General features: G+C 35.4%; 1 protein-coding gene across 2 annotated transcripts; it reads left to right on the plus strand.

Moving 5' to 3' along the window:
* tyms (thymidylate synthetase) lies at nucleotides 1–25,360 on the plus strand. 2 transcript variants are annotated; one of them, XM_081359284.1, is made up of 8 exons: nucleotides 153–504; nucleotides 3,161–3,234; nucleotides 3,352–3,526; nucleotides 20,842–20,943; nucleotides 21,773–21,948; nucleotides 23,177–23,248; nucleotides 23,913–23,946; nucleotides 24,738–25,347. In XM_081359284.1, the coding sequence occupies exons 1-7, from the start codon at nucleotides 282–284 to the stop codon at nucleotides 23,913–23,915; spliced, it is 825 nt and encodes a 274-aa protein (XP_081215410.1). In that variant the 5' UTR covers nucleotides 153–281; the 3' UTR covers nucleotides 23,916–23,946; nucleotides 24,738–25,347. The 2 variants fall into 2 exon arrangements, with proteins under 2 accessions (XP_081215411.1, XP_081215410.1); XM_081359285.1 differs by lacking the exon at nucleotides 23,913–23,946 and having other exon boundaries at nucleotides 1–504; nucleotides 24,738–25,360.
* Nucleotides 25,361–25,771: the final 411 nt, after the last annotated feature.

Raw genomic sequence — 25,771 nt, forward strand, 5'->3', positions numbered from 1 at the left:
TGTACATAAAGAACTTCAAGACTGTTTTATCAAAACTCACCAATGGGAGTTTTTATGGCATACTTACATTTGCACATGAAACTGTTCAGAGATCAGTGAAGCCTTGCTTTTACATACTCCAGTATCGTAGGTGGCAGTATGCACATGTCACGGTCCCGCCACAAAAAGAAGAAGAAAATCGCGGGAATGTGAATTTTTTGCCATACTGTCTATGGTTTTTGTGTGCTACAGGTTTTGTCTGCAGTAGTTTTGACTTTGAGTTCGATCTTGAACTGAAGAAAATGCCGAACGCTGATGTGCAAATGGAAAATGGGCATTGTGCTGGCGTAGAAAACACGAGAGAAGGTGCAGGTGGAGGAAAAAAAGACTTTAATCTGTTTTGTGACGAGCGCGGTTACTTGGACCTGGTCGAGTACATTCTGGAGCATGGAAGGAGCAAAGGCGACAGGACAGGGACCGGAGTGATCTCTGTGTTCGGGACACAAGCCAGATACAATCTCAGAGGTGAGACAAACGTGTTTCATTAATACTTCATAGCATTTAACTTCATTACAAATGATTATAAATGCAAGTTTAAGAGGAAACCAGATAAGCACAGATATAAAAACGAATGCAATGTGTTTTATTATGTTATGAGTAACTTATCTTATTGATCCTCTGTGTGCGAACCTACTTTGTGATACAACAGAGATAATTTGCCTGTTGTGTTTTTCTCTGTCAGAGGCATGTATAAAAAAAAAATGAATGGAAAGCAACAGGTTAATCAAAAATGTATTACATTTCGGATTCTAAACATAAAAAAAACAGTAACAAACACGTTAATTTCAAGTAAAATATAATTTTCTACAGTTAAAACATAGACTGTAAAAAATGGGGTTAAAATGAGATGGTCCTCACTGCAGAACACTAAATCCAGGGGGAGGAGTTGGATCCAGATCCAACTCCTCCCATCTTACAGCACAACGCGTCATAATCTGAAGACCACGCCCACCGGGGGGGGGGGCAGTCCAACGGTCTCCATTGACTTTGCATTGCGAGAGGCTGCCTCCTTGTCATTTCTTGCTTCTAACAAAAGACAGAATAATGCCTAAAAGCTGCTATGTGACAAGGTGTACAGCAAACAAGCTAAAAAACCCAGAAATAAGTTTTCATAAGCTGTCGACCCCAAAAAACGAGCGTTTGAGGACATAAAAAAAAGTTTCATCTCACTCCAGTCTAACTTTAAACTAAATGATTTTATAGGTAATTTACTACACATTGTCATAGGCCTATACATACTGTGGATTATTAAGGCTAAATTTTACTAAACACTCTTGCTAAATGAGGTAAGCACACTTACTTTCTCATTTCAGATGTGTATGTTCTTCTAAGTAATGATTTGTTATACACCGATTCAGACACTGACGGGCAGCAGACCAATTGCTTTAACCATTCATTATAATGAATCGGCTCAAAGGAGTCATTAGGTCGCGAATCGGACTTTAGCTGACGTGTTGTGTGGGAATCCTGGCTGTTAGGACATCACGAAAGATTTGTCAACATGTGTTGACAAATCTTTCGTGATGTCCTAACAGCCAGGACATCACGAAACATCACAACATGTGTTGACAAATCTTTCGTGATGTCCTAACAGCCAGGATTCCCACACAACACGTCAGCTAAAGTCCGATTCGCGACCTAATGACTCCAAAAAACACTTCAAACTGGATAGATTTTTTTTTTTTTTTTTTTTTGCGTTTATTTAAAGTTATGTCAGCTGCATGTGCGGAATGCTTGTCACAAGTTGTAAGAGAAGATAAGGCAACTTTTTTTTGACTGCAATTCACACCCAGCGCTAATTCAGCAAAAATATTCTCCGAATGCACCGCGTGAAACATAGATTCGGTCGTCCGACCTTTAGGATCAGTTGATTTTGATGCGAGGGAGAGAGCAAAGACAGAACTGAAGACGGAGAGTGCCCGCGTGGGGGTGGGGCGCTGTGATCGTTCTCTCAGTCACTCCGTCAGTAGCCTGCTTCACTCACAAAACCTTTGGCGGGAAAAAAAATAGTTTTGGCGGCCGCCAAAAAATGTTCAATGTAGGAAACACCATATACAGTATGGGAAACACCCTGCATAAACATAAGCTCAACCGAACCTGCTTGACACATGAGAATGAATGAACCTCATTGGTTCTCGCATGTCAAGCGAACAAGCTTGAGCTTCCATTTTATCACAACTGATGTGTGAGTTCATGAATGAATCTGTTCATCATATAAAGAGATTGTGCCTCTTCAGACAATTTGGACTAATCCGTTCAATTCATATGAATTAGTTCTGTCATCAAATTATGACAGAATTTTTCATTTTTGGGTGAACTAACCCTTTGTAAAGTCTGACATGAAAAAAAAAATAATTAAATGCAACAATTTATTGAACATTTAGACGAAATATAACAAGATATCTTAAAAAAAAGTTTGCTTGTGTTTTTTGTTAAGTGTCATATTTGATACATCAGCCTTTTCTGGCTCATATAATATGATATAGGCTTGTAAATTGTGAGAATATGGAGCTCATACTCAAGTCAAGGAGGATAAAACCCTTCGATTTAAAAAATCAAAAGAACCAAACTGAGCAAAAATATCCGATTTGATGCAGTTGCTGATATGGTCACAAAGTATGATGAAATTCTGATAGCATTTAATGTATAGCAGACTACTTGCATAAAATGCATATAAATATCAGTTGTCACTATAGAAATAAATATGTATATTGTATATTGTGTACTAGGTATATATATATTATATAGAGAGAGATATCTATGTAAATATGTCTTAATGTATTTAAATGCTTAGTTTTATGATCAAAGCTCTGTAGTTTTAAAACAATGTAATGCAATACAATGATGATTGAGAGATGAACAAATAAATGTGCCTCAAAAACCTAATGTATTTTAGGATACTCACATTTTAACAGGATTTTTACAAAAAATGTTGATAATCAAGTAAACCTATGTTGCTTCAGTCCAGTAAGTGTTCATCTTGAAATATATATATATATATATTCTTATGCACAAGACATCATCATATCATTTGAGAGAAGGCTCTATAGGATTAAAGGATCAACTACTGTTGAAATGTTATCATAATTAAAAAAAATTGGTTTCATCATGCGCCTCGCAGATCAGTTTCCTTTGCTGACGACCAAAAGGGTTTTCTGGAAAGGCATACTGGAGGAGCTGCTGTGGTTTATCAAGGTACAATAGGAAAATACTCCAAACTTTTTGTATTTTATTTCTGTATACAGAATTTTTTTTTCTTTGGTTTTTGTTCATCTCACATTTTTTAAATTGCTTTTTGTTCATACAACTTAGGGTTCAACAAATGCCAAAGAGCTGTCACAAAAGGGTGTGAGAATCTGGGATGCTAATGGCTCCAGGGAGTTTCTGGATAAAAATGGCTTTACTGATCGTGAGGAAGGAGACCTGGGCCCAGTGTATGGCTTTCAGTGGAGGCACTTTGGAGCTGAATACAATGACATGCACACTGGTAACTATTCATCTCTCTCTCTCTCTCTCTCTCTCTCTCTCTCTCTCTCTCTCTCTCTCTCTCTCTCTCTCTCTCTCTCTCTCTCTCTCTCTCTCTCTCTCTCTCTCTCTCTCTCTCTCTCTCTCTCTCTCTCTCTCTAACAATTTATACTGAATTATTAACATATTTTAACAGTAAACTATATTTTAAAGTGCCCCTATTATGCTATTTTGTAGTTTCCTAATTTTGTTTTGTAGTCTCCTACAATATGTTTACATGTATCTAAGGTCAAAATACACTTTAAAGGTGACATATTATGCCCCTTTTCAGATGTATTATAAATCTATGATGTCTCCAGAATGTTTCTGTGAAATTTTAGCTCTAAATACCCCCCAGATCATTTATTATAGCTTGTCAAAGTTGACTCTTTTTGGGTGAGCAAAATTGCGGCGTTTTATTGATCGTTATTTGCACGAAAATATTTCCTCAGACCATATCATGCGCTAAGCAATCCTCGCTGTAGTTAAAACATTAAAACACAGCATGCCACAGGAAAAGTGTTTAAAAGCATCGCATCCACTACAATTCGCTCCGTGCACAAAATGGCGACCGTTGACGTTTCGAACTTGAGTGTGTGGGCCAGTACTTCCGGTGATCTGACAGCCAGAGCGGGAGACAGCAAGAGCGAGAGACAACAGCGACCGAGGTCCATTACCACAGCGATGTTTTTCACATTGAGTGTTTTTAGGATTCATGAGAGGTGACTTGCCTTTCAGAGGGTGACAGCCTCAGCACTTGATTGTTGTGTGCCGTTATGTACCATGTCGTCACGTTACTTATAACAGAGAAGTCAGCTTTCATGCATTCCCCGTTGACGCTGCAGAACGGGCATGAGTGGATACAGAAGATCCGGAGGGATGACTTCAACCCGACCAAATTTTTAAATGCATATCATTTTCAGTGCGTTTCTATGCTTTCTATTACTGCATTTATTTTGTGCAAGTGAGATGAGTAAAGACCATCTGTTTAATAAATCATTATCTGTCTGGTGTTTATATGCAGCACATACAGTATTTTACTATGAGTAAAATATACACAAACTTACCCATATTAAATTGTTTGTCGTACCATACAGTTAAAAATGTTAAATATGTGATAATAATATTGATCGAGCAATAGATGTAAGTAAAAACAGTAGTCAGATTAATGAATGAAATACAACTGTTCACGAACAGAAGATTGTATTTGACTCATGCTGCATACGCAATAACAATTATGCCTACTGTAAATGGGTCAATGACGTGACGGGTCTTTTTTTTTGTCCAAAGGCCTTAATAATAATAAAAAACAAATATATAACATCCAAAGTATGTAAGGTAGTACAACTTGATCTCTTTTACTGAATCCAAAAGGTTTTAATTATATTATACTACATATAAAGGTATTTTAAAGATTTTGAAGTGTCAAAAAGTCATTCGGTAAAACCGATATAGTAAATATTTAAATGGAATAATATTGCTTTTAATAACTAAAGGAACTACAATAATACAAATACAAGGCTCTTTTTTTTTTTTTTACATTTCCCCTTTTCTCCTTTCCCTGTGCAATGTTTTACTTGAATATGTTGGAGTGTTTAGAGTAGTCCAATAAATGATTACATTTATGAGATCAGTGATAATTTGTTTTAATTTCTTCTGTGGTACACACTATATACTATCTCAACATCAATGTCAAATCCGTTTTTAACTTTCAAATCAGTGGTTAAACCAATGACTTTTTGGTGAGATTTTTTCCATCTTGTAAAAAATGACAAAAAACAGTGTTAATTGATTGTACAAACCACAAAATCTTAAACTAAAAAAAACTAAGTAAACTAAAAAATGGTTTCAAATATAGTTATATCTCCATTCTATTTTTTTTTACACTTTTAAAAACCTTATTCGTCAATGACCCAATAGAGTTATAACTACGATTAGAGTTGTTTGCATAAAATGCACCGTGAACATTCACATGTTTGCCCTGTGATAGGCTGCCTACAATTTATCTCCATAAATACTATTTTCTCAATTCTGCGCATATATTTTTACTTACATCAATCGCTCGATCAATATTATTATCACATATTTTGCATTTTTAACTGTAGGTACCACAAAAAAATGTATGGGTAAGTTTGTGTATATTTTACACACGTAGAAAAATACTGTATGTGCTGCATATAAACACCAGACAGATAATGATTTATTAAACAGATGGTCTTTACTCATCTCACTTGCACAAAATAAATGCAGTAATAGAAAGCATAGAAACGCACAGGTGAAATACACTGAAAATTCTGCATTTAAAAATTTGGTCGGGTTGAAGTCACCCCTCCGGATCTTCTGTATCCACTCATGCCCGTTCCGCAGCGTCAACGGGGAATGCATGAAAGCTGACTTCTCTGTTATAACGTGACGACATGGTACATAACGGCACACAACAATCAAGTGCTGAGGCTGTCACCCTCTGAAAGGCAAGTCACCTCTCTTGAATCCTAAAAACACTCAATGTGAAAAATATCGCTGTGGTAATGGACCTCGGTCGCTGTTGTCTCCCGCTCTGGCTGTCAGATCACCGGAAGTTTTCACCGGAAGTACTGGCCCACACACTCAAGTTCGAAACGTCAACGGTCGCCATTTTGTGCACAGAGCGAATTATTTATATTTATTATAATATAAAAATGTTGTAACTTCTTGGTAATGATTTCATGTCATTTAAGTACTTAACTCCATTAATGAGAATGGCATATTTAATATAAATGTGTATATCAGATGTAGCCTAAAGCATAGTTTAAATCATTATTTTATTTATTTAAACTGTTATTGTGAACATGCACTGTATTTATGATTAAGACTCATAATGAAGATTTAAAGTGGTTTTCCTTCATCTGCCGTCAGTCACTCAGCTCACCATCGGTGTCGCCAAACTGCTCTGTCTCCAAAATGTTCGTACGCATGGGTCAGAGTTTCCGTGCAGGTGCGCAAATTTTCCCGTCAAGTTTGTTTTTATAAATCACAACTAGAGCCCGACCGATATGGATTTTTGGGCACCGATGCCGATACCGATAAAAAAAAGCCAGATACCGATATATCGGCCGATATTATTTATGTGTATATTATAATACAGTAGCAATATTATTTATGTGTATTATATTACAGTAAGTTTGGACACACTTTACAATTGGTGTGTACAAACTTTTGATGGGTACTAGAGCCCGACTGATAAAGGATTTTGAAGGCTGATACCGGTACAAATATTTGTTGGTTTTAAAATCCGATATTCCGATATATAGGACGATATTTTTTATTTTCTTTTTCAGAAACGCGCATCAAAACATTAACAAATTTCCCTAACATTAGTTATTTGTAGTTATTTATGAGTTTTAACTAAAATAATATGATAATGCATTTTAAAAAGAAACTTGTTTCTTTTATTGTCACAACAGAACAGAGGAACATCAAAATATATTAAAGTTCTGATAAATAAAATGTATAAAAATACAAACTTAGGATTTTTTTTAAGACTAAACGTTTAGTCCTTTGAACAAAAACAACAATTTCACATTCAAATTGACAACAAATTCAAATTGTCATAATTTACTCTCTCAAGTTGTTTTTTTCTTCTGTTGAAAATAAGTTATTTGGATGAATGTGGGTAACCAAACAGTTGATGTACCCCAGTGACTTCTATAGTATATTTTTCTCCTTTGGAAGTCAATGGGGACCAGCTACTGTTTGGTTACCCACATTCTTCAAACTAGTAATATTAGAAAAATATTAGAAGGAAATTAATACAGTTGGAACAACATTAGAGTGCCTGTAAATAATGAGATAATTTTTATTATTGGGTGAACTATCCCTTTAAGGACAAGCGGCAATGTGTTTACAATTGCTACTGTCTGTTTAAGAGCTGAGCATGACACGTCTAATGTACACGCATTTGACAAGCGGACAACCGACATTGTTTATGTAAATCTTGTGTGTATTTAACAGTATTAGCACAATAATACTCGAAAGATAACTTAGTCCAGTATCCAGGCCTGGTACTAGAAAGGCTTTTAGTGCATGTGAGCTTCACATGTACGCGCTGAGAAACGCACACGTTAGAACAGCGCATCAGCATTTAAAATTAAATGTTTAACCGACAAAGCATTAAAGCACATGCACATTATGAACTTTTGTGAACTGCAGTGTTAACATTTTATGTGAATATAGCCTACGTCGCGTTGTTCCGCTTCACTCTCGGCTTATTTAACCGCAGCAAAACTGGACATGAGTCACGAATTTTGTCATCCTTATTTGAGTTAAGAGAACTGATAGGGATGTTCTTTTAATTGTTATTCAAGCAATGTATGTCTCGTGAGTCATTACCAACTCACCATGAACACACTTCACCGATGATCTCACTCGCGGTTCTCTCTGCCCGACTCGGGCTGGATCAGCAGGTTACTGAATGTGTGGCGCGTTATACACGAGTGTTGGCAACAGGGATGGTGTAGAGTGCCCTCTGGTGGACAAACTATACAACGGCAACACTCATAACATGGTTGAAGGGTGTTTCGTCCGTTTTTATTTTATTTTTGAAATATTAATTTATCGGCCGTTATAAATGCCGATACCGATAGTTTTGAAAATGCCTAATATCGGCCGATAATATCGGCCTGCCGATATATCGGTCGGGCTCTAATCACAACACAACACATACTATGGGATCAAATTCCCGCCAAATATATAGCGGTCGCGTATAAAAAAATAATAAGCGTGAATCAAAAATTTAAAAACACATGTAAAAATATACTGCACAAACTGAAAAAAAGAATGCAAAATGATCAGAATAGCAAACAACGTGGTCACGGATCAAAATATAATAAGCGTGAATAAAGAAATAACAAGCATGAATAAAAACTTTAAACACATTAAAAGTTATTTTGCACAAAACTTAAACTTATGGTCATGCTTTGTTAAAAAGTATGGTTTTATTACTGTGTACTTTGTGCTTTCTTGCATTTTCTGCTCATATTTTACTCTTTTGTACGCTTGTGATGTTTTTCTCTTCGCTCTTCTTTCTATGTTCTGCGCTTGCTCTTCCAAATGTTGCAGTTCGAGTTTCATGTAAATTAGGGCGGGCTTAAGCGTCACCATTGGTCCACTAGTTAAATTGACAGATACTCCTCTAGCCAATCAATCGAAGAGGGGAGTTGACGTCACACCAATGCGACTCGTGGCTACTGATGCTTACTTGTTATACAGGGGAAGACGACCATCAACAGGACACCTTTAAACTGCATGTGTGCCTGCAACTCAAACTGTTGCCGGTATGCGTATACCTGGCAATATGGTATAGTTAAATTCGTCATCCTAACAACGACCTGTTACAGTTATGCCTGTCTGATGATCCATCATTCACCTCTAATGCACTTGACCTGGCACCGCGAGCGTCGATCTTCTCCGAGCAGCCACCACCTACTGGCCGTTTTACTTTAATATTTAATCAATAACAAGGATGTGTAATGTCGGTCCTGGGTGCAGAGTTTAGCTCCTCCAACCCTAATCAAACACACCTGAACCAGCTAATCATCGTCTTTAGGATATTTAAGACAGGTGAGGTTTTTAATCGGAGTTGACGCTAAACTCTGCAGGACAGCGGCACTCTAGAAACAACGTTACCTATCGCTGATGGAGATGTTGCTGTATTCAAATTTTAAGCTATATTTAAAACATTAATTCTAAAGTAATATGCAATTATGTAGCTATGTAAGTAAACACAGTAAGTTTGTAATAAATCACTGTATTAAATTCAACTGGTTTCTCTATCTTCTCTGTAACACAATCATTTTCAATAATCTTGTCAAATTTGGCGAGGTTAATAAAAAAAGGTAGGCAATGCGTAGCGGCGACAGGTCAAAGTCCTAAAGTCTTCAGACAATGGCCGTTTTTAACTTAGTTTTTGCAACGAATTGTAGTGTTTCATAATTGCAGGATGTTTTACTTACAGCAGCCTTAGCATATTGACATCATGAGCCAAGTAATATTGTTTAACACCAATTACCAGTGTGCACATTAACATTCTCATGTATCTCAAAAAAATGAATATAATTATTTATGTCCAGAGTTCAGATAGCTTTACTGCTTGAAAGTCTTTGTAAAGTTAAATTGAACTGCCGTCTTCCCTTGTAAGTGTAGCACTCCTGAAAAGGAGTATAATGATTAAAGAAAAATGAAATAAAAGAGAGTGCAGCAGTGCTTCTTTGTTGTTATATTTACTCAGAATGAAGTGCATCACGGGCGCGCACCACCTACTGAAGTGTGCGGTGACCTATTTTTTTACAGTCTATGGCGGTGACGCAATCACGCTGGTATGCCAAGCGAAAATAATTAATTTAATAAATGCACATATCAAAGCACAAATAAGAAATTGAACAGTATGTAAAAGTATTAGAAAAATAACATTTTAGTATATTATAATGGAATTGAAGAAATTGTACAAACATAAACAGCTTGTACCACGAGTCGCATTGGTGTGACGTCAACTCCCCTCTTCGATTGATTGGCTAGAGGAGTATCTGTCAATCTAGAACTAGTGGACCAATGGTGACGCTTAAGCCCGCCCTAATTTACATGAAACTCGAACTGCAACATTTGGAAGAGCAAGCGCAGAACATAGAAAGAAGAGCGAAGAGAAAAACATCACAAGCGTACAAAAGAGTAAAATATGAGCAGAAAATGCAAGAAAGCACAAAGTACACAGTAATAAAACCATACTTTTTAACAAAGCATGACCATAAGTTTAAGTTTTGTGCAAAATAACTTTTAATGTGTTTAAAGTTTTTATTCATGCTTGTTATTTCTTTATTCACGCTTATTATATTTTGATCCGTGACCACGTTGTTTGCCATTCTGATCATTTTGCATTCTTTTTTTCAGTTTGTGCAATATATTTTTACATGTGTTTTTAAATTTTTGATTCACGCTTATAATTATTTTATACGCGACCGCTATATATTTGGCGGGAATTTGATCCCATACACCTCTTTCAGGGCCTGTTTTGTGTGTACGCAACGGTTATAAATGAGGCTCCTGATCAGCGGCTGCGCGAACACAGATCTGAATGTTGCAGAGTGATGATTGTACTTTCAGAGGTTAACGATCCTGGCCTTAGTTATAGTTTACTTTGTCAATACTGAGACCTTGTGGTCACTTTAAGTAGTACGTCGCCTTTATTAATATATCAGCCATTTTGGATTTTAGAGCTCATGGTGCAGAGTATAGAGGTGTATCTGCGTCCATCCTTCTTGTTTTTTCTCTTGAAACGGCACAATCTGTAAGTTTAAAAGACTAATCTGAGCGGTAAAATACGATTACATGTATTCTGGTTATACATATGTTTGAGAACGATTTGCATGTGACATGTTAAAGGTGCCGTAGAATGGATTATTTTATTATTTTATAATGTTTCCTGGGGTGCCCTTATAATGTTAGTATGTTTATTAGATCAAAATTTGTTATAATTTAGAAATAAAAGGCATATTTCCTAGCCTGATTTCATACCCTGATCTGGACACTCTGTTTGAAGGGGCGTGTCTGCTGTGAGACTTCAGTGTAAACGCCCACTGCTGTGATTGGCTGACATGCTTGCATATGAAATATCTGGCATTACATGTAGAGCTATCTGGAAAACATTTACTAATACAGCGATTATACATTTTTACTATTACAGCTATCGGGATTAACGAATCATGATAAGTTTTTTAAGTATTTAGATCTATTCCAGCATTGAGCAGATGACAGCCTGTCGATCGCGTGAATGAAGATCTTATCACTGCAACGCGATCTACTGATGCATAAACAGTGTTGAACGACTTTGAGAGAAAGATTATCTGTCTGGACTTGAACAATTACACATCACAAATTCACATAATCCACTGGTTCTCCAGAGGCTCGGATGAAGGAGCTAAACAAATATTTTTGTGTTCATTTGTAGTTACATCCAAACACTGAACAACTGCCATGCTTCGTTCGCTCGTCTGCAAGCCACGATGTCTCTCGAGGAAAAAACAATATCGCGCTGGATCTAGATAACACAGTGTAAATTATCGTTAATAAAATCACTACTTACCGCTTGCGGAAATATAACGTTAGTTGAAATTGCCCCCTTCGTCCGTTTGAGACGCCGAGAGAAGCCTGGCTGCTTGATATTGTTCCAGGTTAGAAAAACAGTCCGCGGTGAAATGGGCAGAGCAACTAACAACTTCGAATTAAACTGTAGCGGTATCAGATTATAGATAGATTATAGATAGATCTGCCATTTTCTCTATGATCCTCGCTTGTTTCTTCACCTGCAGAACTTCCGATGATTCGGCTGTGCAGTTTCGCCTGGCACTGAGCATGGGCTGGCTTATGCAAATTTTTAGAGGCGTACATATTAATGATCCCAACTGTTGCGTCACAGTTGGTGTTATGTGGAGATTCGCCTGTTTTTCAGGGGTGTTTTTCAAAAACGAGATTTAAATAAGAAAGAGAAAACTATGGTGTTTGAGACTCACTGTATGTCATGTCCATGTACTGAACTCTTGTTATTTAACTATGCCAAGATAAATTCAATTTCACATTCTAGGGCACCTTTAAAGGTGACATGAAAATTTCACTTTATGAGGTTTTTTAACATTAATATGAGTTCCCCTAGCCTGCCTATGGTCCCCCAGTGGCTAGACATTTTGATGGTTGTAAACCAATCCATGGGTATTTTTGAGAAAATGAAAGCTCAGACGGGCAAATCTAGAAATCTTCCCCTTATGTCGTCATAAGGGGAAAGGTCACCTCCCCTTTCTCTGCTTTGCCCGCAAAGAGAATTTGCCCGCCCATGAGAAAATGAGCTACGCAAGCGCGATATTGGTTTTTCCTCGAGAGACATCATGGCTTGCAAACGAGCGAAGCATGGCAGTTGCTCAGTGTTTGAATATACAAATGAACACAAAAGTATTTTTTTAGTTCCTTCATCCGAGCCTCTGAAGAACCAGTGGGTTATGTGAATTTCTGATGTGCAATTGTTCAAGTTCAGACAGTTTTATGTGATGGGAATAGATCTAAATACTTAAACTTCTCACGATTCGTTAATCTTCTCGATAGCTGTAATAGTAAAAACGTATAATAGCTGTAATAGTAAAAGTATTCGAGAGAGTTCCACATGTAATGCTAAATATTTCATATGCAAGCATGTCAGCCAATCACAGCAGTGGGCGTTACACTGAAGTCTCACAGCAGACACGCCCCTTCAAAATGAGTGTTTAAATCAGAGGCTAAAATCAGGCTAGGAAAAATGCCTTTTATTTCTAAATTATTACAATTTTTTATCTTAAAAACATACAAACATTATAAGGGCACCCCAGGAAACATTATAAAATAATAAAATAATCCATGTCATGGGACCTTTAAATGTAGCCGAGGTACGTAATTGTGATGCTTGATTGTTGTTAACACAGCTTTCTTCTAAGTTATGTAAGGGTGATTTATGTGCATCTTAAATATTGTTTTGATTTTTGTGAACTGAATGTAACAGTTTAAGAGATTTTTTTAATATCATTGTTCATTTGTGTTACAGTTTCACAAATTGGGCCTCAGTAAAAAAGTTTGACCCTGACAACTGTCTATGACTTTAACTAAGCCTTTTTTTAGCTCGCTGCAAAAGCAAACATAAGCTGAAGGCAGAAGATTAACCAAAGGCCCTAAAGTTTTTGTTTGTCTTGTCTCTTTTGTCTTTATTATTTATTTTGAACAAATAAAAATATAGAAACAATAAGTGTGTTGCAACATACCCTAGGAAAAAACACTATCTATAAATATGGTAACATCGGAAGCGTGACGGCCAACACTCTCATTCATTAACATGGGCAGCGACAAAATATGCACTGTTCATGCTCCACTGAAGCTTGCGATGTGAAACAGGTGTAAAAAGACATAGCAGAATCATCGTCATTTAGGCATAAGATCGCGTGGGTGTTTGAATCGAGGTCTTGGTCTTTTAAGGATTAATCGTGCAGCTCTACTTACAAGTGTGAATCCTGAAATGTTTTGTTCATTCAGGAGATTAAAGTTGCTGCTTGAGTATGTTGCAGAGAGTACATTTTGTAGTCTCGTAGCCTCGCACTCACTGAAGCTCGTTTAAAACTGAATGCTGTGTGAACGCAGCCATATTAGACCCAAATTATGGGACTGACAACCATAGTCTGTGTAAAAAAAATCATTATAATTGTCCAAAAACTTAAGGCGGGCGTACACGGTGCGATTTTTGCTGTTTTTACGAGCTACGAGTGATAATTTTTTTCACTCTGGAGAAATCGAGTGGAATCGGTGAGGCGTGTGAGAGGAATTCCGAGCCGAGCACGTTATGAGCACCTCCCCGACCTCCCGATAATTTTTAAACATGTTTAAAAAATTCGGGGAGTCGGCCCGATTTTCACCAGCTGTCCCCTATTGCCAAATCATACACAACCACGTCGATGGGGCTATACCTCAGTGGCAGCAACCATACAGCGTGCGCATACACTGTCTCTCTCACACACACCTCTCTCAGGCAGTTTGTTTATTCAGTCAGCCAATCAATAAAAAAAAAAAAATTCTTCTCGGTAACCCTCCTAGGTGATCCTGCTTCCATATTCCCGGCCAAACAACAACCCTGCATTTCTCCTTATATACACCCGCACACACACAAACTAACACATGACCATCCCCACACACCCATTAACCCCCCCACCCCCCCACCAACCCTGTCATTTCGTTCCTATCATTTCATTAATATCTACAGTCAACCTGTTTGCAATAATTCTCAGCCTCTATATCTGTTGTTAAATGTTATGTCATATCAAGATATGTCAAATCAATGTCATGTCAAGATATGTCTTTTGTCTAGTGTACATGTGTTTATTGTTTGGTGTAGTACTCTTATGTCTATTGTATTGTTACATTTTGTTTTTAACTTCATTCTTGTTTGCAATAATAAAAAAATAATAATAATAATAGATTTTTACCTAATATGAGCATGTTTACCTTTATAAAAAGCCATTTTTTAAACCTAATTAAATGCATGCATCATCTTTGGTGTCAATTTCATAAATTTAATCAAATTCAATTATAAAAATAAGACACAATAGGGCTGTTACCAATCAAATTAAATCAGTATCAACAAAAATTCATCTTTGCGATATTGAATATTGATATTTAAAACAAGAAAATACACTTTAAATGTGAGATTGAAACAGCCAGTAGGTGGCAGCAAGGCACTGTTAATGAGCGAACCATTGAGATTCATTCAAACGGCTGATTCGTTCTAGGAAAGAAGCATTTGACTATCTTAATCTATCCTAGTCAACTGATTCTTCAAAAAGCTGATTCACTCAGTAAGGAAACACTGCTGTGTGTTGCTTTGTTTTGAACTATTTTTGTTGGTGAAATAGTGCAAAAACAGGCAATATGGTGTCTAAAATGTAAGTCACTTAATATTAATTTCTTGTTAATAAACTTATCAAATCAATATCACAATATTTGTAGAAAAACTGCACTCTTGTGATATTTATTGCTAAATGATATAAATAAAGACTAAATCAGGCAGTGAAAGCGTGCACTAGTCTTATCTACAAGACTAAATCACGTAGAGTATGCATGCACTCTCTCTCTGTGTGTGTGAGGGATAGGCTATACTCGACAATGTCAAATGCACATCGTTAAAACAACAGTTGTAATATATCACCCACACCCCTACAGCCTGGTACAAAAAGTGTTTTGTTTCTTCATGACAACTGTGAGGGGGGTGCATTTTTGTTTTAAAGGTGCATTGCGCAAGTCTCTGAGTTTTTGCAGAACTATGCCCCCTTCTGGCGACACGCGAAACTGCAACCAGAGTTGTGCACGCGGTTACGTGGAGTTTGCGTTGGGGTTTGGCATGAACTAGAAGCCGGTCTCTTTGAATCCATCTTCTACTTTTGCCAAAGTCGCTTGTTGTCTTCGCTGATGCGGATAATGGCGGCGAATACACAAACCTGCCAGACATAGCCAGGTGAGCGTGAACGCGCATGACATCACGCCCAGTCGATTCCGTCCCGAATCCCTCTTATTTATTTTACTGTACAGGATTATAGAGGCAATCGCAGAGATCATAGAAGGGCTCATTCAGCCCATCAGGCAATTGTTTAAGCATGTATGGGTTAGAAAAACGGGTATTTTTAACATGAAAAGTTGCTTAATGCACCTTTAAACTCTGAAAAAGTTCTGCATAATTAAGTGCGTGGCCACTTGAGTGACAGGTGGATTGCCGCTGCTGTCACTACTAGCCGTTTGTCTATCGAAGGCCAAAAGGACCAAAACTTGTGAAACTGTCGTGTTAACACGTAAATTGCGTGCTGGCACATTGGAAACCATGGAACTTTACTGGCTGGTATGGCTATCTTGCACAAGCACAAATAACAAACAAATCCTGTAAATTGCAGGATTAAATCTAAAATAAAATGTTAACAATGTCTTTAAAAATGGACAATGGGCATAAATATAGGAGCATACATAATTATTTTATATATTTTTTTAACATTTTGAGAAACACTCTGATTTGTCTTGGGCTCAAAATATAGCCACTGCATCACATAAATCATCATAACAACATACATATCCTAACGCAATAAAAAGCAAGCAACTGTAAACACAATTACATGAATCAGAAAGTGGGAGGGGGGTTAATAGACCACTTACTTTATTTAGTTTTTCCTCAATCAAACTTCTTTAAATGAATAGTTGCTCTCAAATCAATTAACACAACATACAAAAAAACACCCTTCTTTTGATGAAACAGTTCAGTATTCACTGCACAATGAAGCACTGCAGTCTATTAATGCATTTATTAAAAGTAGCCTAAATTTAGTATCATCAGAACTATTCTCTTTGATTTATAACATATTCAGCTATAGACACACAAATACACTACTAATGAAATACATGTTTTTATATTTTTAATAATTAATAGTTCCCTGTATTGTTTTTCTGAGTGGAACCATCCCTACACCCAAAGAGCACAGAGAGGTTACACCCCGTGCAGCACTTTTTGCATTCCTTGTATTAATGAAAATGCATGTTGTGAGAAAGCGCTCAGGGTATTATTGTTTGGTATTATACAGCGATCAGCCAGGTGTGGATATGCAAAATCGGCAGCTGAGTTAATAATCAGACTGATTGATCTGTTATCCAACCATGTATATGTTTTTTCTCAGTGCGTAAATGATTAGGGGTGAGTTTTCGTATATATTTCGCCTTTGTTATTGAAATTATTGTTCTGAATGTCGAGATTTGCTCGTAAAATGAACGCATTTTACACTGCGTCACAAAGTGAAACCAAACCGTTTTCATATCAAACTTTGAGCTCGAAAATGTTTGTAATTAGATTAGATTATAAGATATTCTCTACCTAGTTTCAGATCACCCGGTGTGTTCAATATTGATTGAAAATGTTGAATTTAATGACATTTTATGTCTGCTGCTGTAATATTGAGCATATAGCATACGCAACGTTGCGATCGTGCAATCTGCATGTCATTGTTTACTTTATTATTTTATTAATATAATCACGCAGTTTACCCAAGTATGTTAATTTATATATTACTTAATAACTGAATGTTTGTATCATTTACTGATATGCTTAACTGCATGTTTGTGATATACTTGCATATTTACTGTGATAAAGTGTAAATTGTGATATATTTACTGATATACTTACAACTTATAGCCTACTTATACTTGTTTTCTTTGTTTATATTCTGTTTATTGTAGACCACACATTTGTGAAGTAACATACAAACTCCTTTGAATAAATAAGTTCAACTGGGATTCCTTCTCGTGTTTCTCTTACCGGAAACACACACCACCATCTCAACTGCATTAATCCTGAACCCTTGAACGTCCCATACGCTCGAATACATAAAGGGTTTTTGTTATATAAGTTTTACCCCTCTACCCCAAAGAATAACATAACCAACACAAACATGCAGCAAACATTTACTTTTGTAGGCTATATACTGCAATTTCTGAACTTAATTGATCACACCACTAATTTACATCTGCCTAGAGAATTTTGTCTACATCACAAAATATACCCGTATTTTCCGGACTACAAGTCGCTCCGGAGTATAAGTCACATCAGTGAAAAAAAAAAAGCGTCATGAAGAGGAAAAAAAACGTATATAAGTTGCACTGGACTATGAGTCGCATTTATTTAGAAATGTATTTCACAAAAAAAAAAAATATATATATATCAATGTTACGGATGGGACAGTTCTCCGTTATGGACGCGAGCGCTCTGAAAGCGGCACTAAAAGAGGCACTAAAAGACTGCTTTACAACTTTCACAGAGACCTCAAACAGAAAGCACAGTTTCTTTAAATTTAATTTCGTTTTGTATTAAGTGTATCTTAAAGGTATAGCGGAGGATTTTTCCAAATTTTAGAAAAGAACCGCCCTCTCCACTTTTTGAAAAAATGCACATGCGCAACACTCTACCTGCTCCCGAGAGGGAACGCCTGCACGAGAGAGCATGCACGAGCTAATCATAAATCAATTGTGATTTGATTTAATATTGACTCATTTGGAAAAATAATAGGTAGGCTACACAAGATAGGTGTTAATTTGTCTCAAAAAAATTAATAAAAATAAACTCACCTAATGCTGTAAACATACAGAGAGCCCTATGTTAGTAGGCTATTATTTAAGGTTAAAAATAATTAAATATAATGCGTTTTTTATTATAATACCAACTTTATTTAAAGCCCAAGCAAAAAATATCATATGTAATATAGAACACACATTTAGCAAAATACTCTATAGCTATTTTTTCTTTCCAACTACGTGCTATAGCCTATTTTATGGTCACATGGCTTTCCTGAGGCAAATGTGACATTGTTCTCCAGCTATGTTATTGACCTCTTCACGCTGATGAAAAACACTGATTGATTGATATTATGTATGAATATTAAAAAGGAATTTTAAAAAGCAATTTTAACCAGAAAAATATAATATTTATTTCCAAAATCGTGCAGGCCTTTCTCTTGATATCAGTATGTTCACTTTTTTTTCATGGCCCAGATGCCACTGAGGACTTCAACATTCACATGAGTCTCTGTACGTGAACATGGTAAAGTGAAAATCAAACACCTTGGAAATGAAAGGTATATACAATGTTTTTAGGAATGACACAAAGGTCTCTGTCTTTGAAGTGCTTTTTTGGCATTTGTTGTGTATCTTTGGATTATGTTGTGTTGTAAATAAATCCAAACCATTTAAATGCCATTCTTTTTTAAATCTCCTCATTTACAGTATTGTGCAAGGTTGCTCAGAATGACAGGGCCTGATAGCTCCTAATAGGGCCGTTAGGGGAGGTTCTTTGTCTTTCTCAGGTGAGAAAAGCTTACATATTAATGAGCTCCCGCATAATGCTTTTTCACACAAAACACGTCGTACATTTTTTAAATCAATATATTGTCTTATCTGAATGAGCAGTCAGGGTGATTTTCACATAGTTTTGCAGCAAATATTCTAGGCTACGTCATTCAATTTTCAAAAGTCTTGTGAAGAAATAATCATTATGGGTTTCATGACCTTATTTCAGTGAGAATTTTTTTTTGTATTTTCACAAACCACGCATAAATGTCATTATCTCAAAACTACAAACTTTTACATACATGCTGCTGATATATTATTGTAGCAGAGTTTGTGCTGAATACAGTGTAATTAGACTTTAGCCATGAAAATGTCACAAGTAACAGAAATAACCAGAAATGTCAGAGCATGTCAGAACACCTCCAGGGCCCAGAAAACAGCTCAGACCTCAGAGGGTTAAAGGGACAGCACCCAATATACCTGCAGCTGTTTGTGTCACCAAAGTTAATCAAACGACAAAAGAGAAAGAGAAAAGTCACGTTTTGTCAAAAGATAAACTGTATTAATACTTAATACAGTTAATTTACCTGAAAAACGTAAAGCACTGCTTTATTTCTCATGTATTTGTGTTTTATTGTATTTATATTTGTATTTTGTTTATTAGTTTCTATGCAGATGCACTAGGCCTACCCTACACAATTACCCCAATCATCCTAGAATTATTAATTCTTTACAAAAAGAGCTATTCAAATCATCAGGTGAAATTGTTTTCAGGAAGTAGCAGTAAAACAAGAAGAAGAAGTTCAAGATAGTTTTTCTAAATTTAATTTTACTCTTATGTGCCTATAGGGGTGGGTTGGGGATGGTGGCAATGTAGTATCTGGATATATGCCGCGGGACGAGGGCTTCGATTACCTCTCTTTTTTTGACCATACAAGGCGCAACGAGATAAAAAAAATCTAAACTTTTCAGAATGCCGCAAACGCACCGCAGGTCATGTGACAGGAACCAACTAATCACCCCTTTCCATAACAACATTGAAAGCTCAGTCAACATGAAGGATGGGGGTGCACCCAAACACTACTAATAAATATAAGCTAATGTGTAAATGTCAGTAATTTATCTTTTTTGACTCATTCTTTTTATAAAAAATTATTTAAAGGCTGAAATATGAGGTTTATCTTTGTATAAAACCTTTTTTGTCAAAACTTTATTTGAACTTGTACAAGTTAGTAGATAACATGTTGCAAGACACTTTTAAAATCTGGCCAGCATTTTTAATGGTATTTTAATGTTTACATAACAAAAAGTGCATATTGATGCTAATCAATTTGTTATTTGCTGTTTTTAGACATAAAACTTGTTAAATTTACTTCATTCTGTAGTATTAGTACTTTTTGAACAGGATTCTGTGATAACCGTGATCATTTTGGTCACTTTAATTATCTCATCATTTCCTCTCTAGTTATGATCAACTAAAATCAACAATAATTGTGTTTTTACAGTATAATATGCAAAAGTACAATTTTCTATTAAAAAAATATCTACCTCTCTCTCACACCAGATAATCCTAGATAGATAGATACTAGTTACGAGGTAACTATCTATTTAACTTGGATAATGCGTCGTGTAGGTCTTAAATTTGACTAACTGAAACCTGTAGAAATCCTGACTACATGAAAAGTCATATCTCCAAAGGCATAATAGGGGCACTTTAAAATTGTTGTATAATTGTTATCAGGGCAGGTCAAGCCATTAGGTTGCATAGTGTAGACACTTATTATTAATACAGTATTTAAGACCTCATTAACAGAGACATTTGAAATTTCTTTTAATGTATGTATGGTAAGAATTTGTGTCTAAGCTAGGCTATGATTTCATCTCTCTATGAAGATTACTCTGGGCAAGGTGTTGACCAGTTACAGAAAGTGATTGACACCATCAAGTCAAACCCAGAAGACAGGAGGATCATCATGTGTGCTTGGAACCCCAAAGGTCTCAATCAAACGTATAACCTTCCAGCAGTGTTATTTTAATATAATGTATATACTTCTATGGTATCTATTAATATTTAGAATTTGCTTTTATTTGTTTTCAGTTTTTATTTAAATTACATTTTAGGATGGTAATTTTAAGTGCTTTTATCATTTTATCAAGTGCAGTTTTTTATATATATATATATATATATATATATTTCTATTTAGCTTTCATTTATTTTTAAGTTGAAGTTTTATTTACCTTTTCATTTTTCAGTTAGTTGCTGAGGCAACATTTTTAATTTTCGTTTGTTTTTCATCTAACATTTTATTTCACTGTTTTAGTTATCAAAATGATTTGTAATAGTTTGTTTTAATTTTAGTTGGCAACTAGTATAGTAACTATAGTTCAGTTAGTTGCCAAGGTTTAAGTTTTTTTTGTTTTTGTTTTTTTAAGTTCCTATTTAAGTTTTTTTTTTTTATATAAGTCTTTTGGTAACACTTTACTTTGGTCTTACTTATAAGGTCTTATTTGTTAACATTAATGTATTAACATAAATTAACAGTCAACAATACACTTGTTACATACATAAAAATACAGTTTGTTCATGTTAGTTCACAGTGCATTAACTAATGTTAACAAATTTGGGTTTTAATAATGTATTAGTAAATGCTGAAACATTAACTAAGATTAATAAATGCTGTAGAAGTATTGTTCATTATTAGTTTAATGTAGTTAACTAAAGTAAACTAATGAAACCTTATTGTAAAGTGTTACCAGTTTTTCATCTAATATTGTTTTATTTGATATGTATGCATGATGACAAAAGGATCCATTTTATTGACAGATCTCCCTATGATGGCATTGCCCCCCTGCCATGCGTTATGCCAGTTTTATGTGTCAGACGGTGAGTTGTCGTGCCAGCTGTACCAGCGTTCTGGTGACATTGGTCTGGGTGTGCCATTCAACATTGCCAGCTACGCACTACTCACCTACATGATTGCCCACATCACTGGACTCAAGGTGAACATATTTCTAAATCTGATGATCTGTAAAAGGACATCTTCCTGCATACTGTAAATGTAAGGGATAATGTACACTTATCTGGTAATCATCACAAAATCCATTATTATGCATGATTTGATGCAATGTATAATCATTTAAATAGCTACTCAACTCAAAGTGAGGGGTTTAGACATATTTTGAAATCACGATGAACAGTTTGCATATTTAAAAAGATATTGATGTATTCTCCTGTGTTAGCATAGGTTTATAAATGATTTACCTTGCAAATCTGATGAAATGGCCACACTACGTTCCCAAATAAACGTTATAAGCAACCCAAACTCAGCATATGCAGAGATGGAGTTTCAGACGTTTGTGTAACACATGCTGACGTACACGCATGTAAAAGATAAGAGTTCATGTGGAACAGCATTTACTGTGAACAGAGCCACTCCGAGACGCACGTAACCTACACGCATATAAATAGAGGGCATATATATATATTAAATCTGCAGGGCATATATTTATTTAATTGAATCACAGCCATTGTAAATTCACAATAGCAAGCAATATGCTATAGGTTTCTTTTTTAAAATGGTTATCATATGTCGTGTAGCCTTAGAAAATGGTCTAATAATGTGGTTCATGGATTCTCACCTGTGGAATGCACCACTTCCGGTATTTTGCCGGTTACTCAACAACATGGGTAAATTGCAATCGAGAATTTTTTTAAATTGAGAACTCGAATTTAATTGAGGAATCGTGACAGCCCTAGTATTATAGTTTAAATTTAGATGCAGTTAGCTTAACTTTAGAATTAGCATTTATTTGTAATTATACTTTTGTAATGATGAATTGGCAATTTAGTTTAATTTTGCGTACTTTAAGTACACTGATTGCCTTTTATTTCATTAATATTATATTATCTGCAAATGGGTATATCTTATGTACATTTAAAAAAAAAAAAACTATTTAAAGTACACTTCAAATGCACATCAATTACAATTAAACACTAATTTTTAATTTCTAGTAAATATTTGTGTGTGTGTGTGTGTGTGTGTGTATATATATATATGTCTATATCTCCATTAATCCAACTAGTTTTATTTAATTTTATTTAACATTTGTGCCTTACAATTTCATGAAGATCATAGCTTGTGAAATCTGCATTCATACTATTTTATGGACAGACTAACCAAACTTGAACTAGCTGAATATATTTTGTACTCATTTTTATTTTCCCTAGCCTGGAGATTTTGTGCATACAATAGGTGATGCCCACATCTATACCAACCACATTGAGGCTTTGAAAGAGCAGGTATGTTTCATAAATTCCATAAAACTAATCTATCTACATTCATCTACAGTGGTGTGAAAAAGGAAAAGTACACCCCATTAAAAAGTGTATTGTGTGTTTTTTCCTCTCTCATTTCTCAAAACATTAGGGCATATAGATATTGGAAAGGGAGGAAAATTCTTAGTCCATGTAAGAGATTGATGATAAATAAGAAATAACTGTAGGAAGTTACTTCTGGATCTACTTATCTTTAGTATCTTTAGAGTCTTTTAGGCATTTGGATTTCTGTTGGTATTTTTTAATTAAACTTTCATTGTTAAATTATTTCACCTTCACCCATCAATAACTGTACAAATAAAATTCCAATATCAATATTCCTATATATTATGAACATATTTGTTACGGTTGTGTAGGGAAGAGGAGAGGTGAGGATCTGTTTGCAACAATAGTTTATTGAACAAACATATAAACAAAGATAAGCCAGATAATCCAAACAGTCATGACAATGACAATAATCCTAACAGTAGCCGCGTTTCCATTAAAGATTCGCGCAAAACTTGTGCGAAATTTTTATTTATTTTTTTTTCTTCTAAATATCGATAAAAAACTATTGCAAAATGATGGCGTTTCCATGAACCGATGTTATGCGACTAAAATGTCTTTTTTTTTTTTTTTTTTTTCACAGTAAGTCATTCCAAAAATTATGGCAACAGACGTTGGTAAGTTTATATATATATATATCACAGCCACGTACCGCACTAGACATTATTATTATTAATGGAACGAAACGTAGGCGTGTTATCCAAGCATTAATGGCAAGGAAAGACCCTTATACTGTGTCTGTGAGCAGCACATATGAAGTGTTTCTGGGTTTTCCTCACTCATTTCTGCTCCGAGGTCTTGATTGTGGCATTTCTTTGAGGTTTAGAATCCTGTATTTCTGTCATTCTTTTGTCTTTTATGAATTCAATAAAGAACTCCGTCTCGTATTCTGTCCAAACACACCGCGCCTTCTAAGTCAGGTGACCTGTAAATTTCATTGTTTTCTGTTGTTTTACTGTTTTCATTGAGCGTATTTTCAATTCGCAATTTCAATTTGCGCAATTTGAAGGGTAATGGAAACGCGGCTAGTGAAACATTAATCCAAACAGGGAAGAAGATGATGATAATCCAAATGGTGGAACAGAAACACAACAGCTTTATAAACATGTATGTAAAGACAACGACCAACAAAAGGCAACTGAAACAGGGGTATATGTATACGCTGGGTAACAAAAGCCTAACAAAGAACAGGTGTGGGTAATAAATTGCCGTGGAAACAAACAAGGGTAACTATAGAAACAAAGGCAAACAGGAACGAACAACAGGAAGTGAACAAAGGGATCATTGAAAACATAAAATAGACTTCATAAATAAAAGTCCTAGAACACACAAGACACGGGAAATCTACAAGTGTGTGTACTTATCTACAGTTTAAAAAGTGTGTTTCTAACATGTCCTGTACCCACAGATTCAGCGAGAGCCACGTACGTTCCCCAAACTCAGGATCAAACGCAAAGTTGAACAAATTAATGACTTCTCTGCGGAGGATTTTGAGATCTACGACTATGACCCCCATCCTCCAATCAAAATGCAAATGGCTGTTTAGACCTTATATCTTTTAAATACAAAATAAAAATAAAATAAATCAAATTTTTAAATTAAAGAATGTTATGTTTTCCTGATTTGAAATATTAACATGATTTTGACCAACATTTACATAGATTTGTCTTCATTCTATATTTATGCTGACATCCGACTGGTTGTAAATAGCAGACCCGGAGGTGATACTGCCTACTCAACCAACCTGCCTTTAATGATTTCGTTATTTGTCCAACTGATCTAGTTGATGCATGAGAAGGGTCATTGTGTTCCTACGCACTTTGGAAAAGTATGGAAAAAAGCTGTCACTTTAAGAGATAATGAATATGTTCTGGAAATTCTAGAGACGTTTGGAAAATTTTAGTCTGGAAAAGTAGCAATGTAATCTTGAGATTGAAAATGTGTGGGAACCCTGGCAGTGGCAAGTGCTGTCTTTCTACTTTGCAATGTTTGAAATAAACTTGAAATACCAATAAATCATAAAAGGGTTGCATATTTGTACTTTGCAGAGTGAAAATGTGTGTTTTAACGTACATATTTAATTGAGTTTGAGATTTCATGTAAAAATCTCCCCCTGAGATGATTTGAGGAATCCTGGGATTTAATTGCAATATTGATTCTATTATAAATATAGATTTAATTTAACATTTTAGAATGAATTAAAAAAATTATCTTTATTAGGCCTATATTTTAAGAACTTTTTGTCCCCCAATTGTTTTGTCTGTGGTGTTACAACAATGGATATCAGATTGGACTATTTTCTGTGTGCAAAGGCCATTACGTTGGTTGATCTGTGGGGCGCATACTGAGTTAATTCATTCTTATTAATTTTCATATATTTTTCTAACTTTCTAACCATTTCATGTGTAGCACTTCATTAGTAAGCCTGTTTCCCTAAAAATT

The sequence above is a fragment of the Scardinius erythrophthalmus genome (genome assembly GCF_964197995.2).
Source record: "Scardinius erythrophthalmus genome assembly, chromosome: 2".
Taxonomy (NCBI): domain Eukaryota; kingdom Metazoa; phylum Chordata; class Actinopteri; order Cypriniformes; family Leuciscidae; genus Scardinius; species Scardinius erythrophthalmus.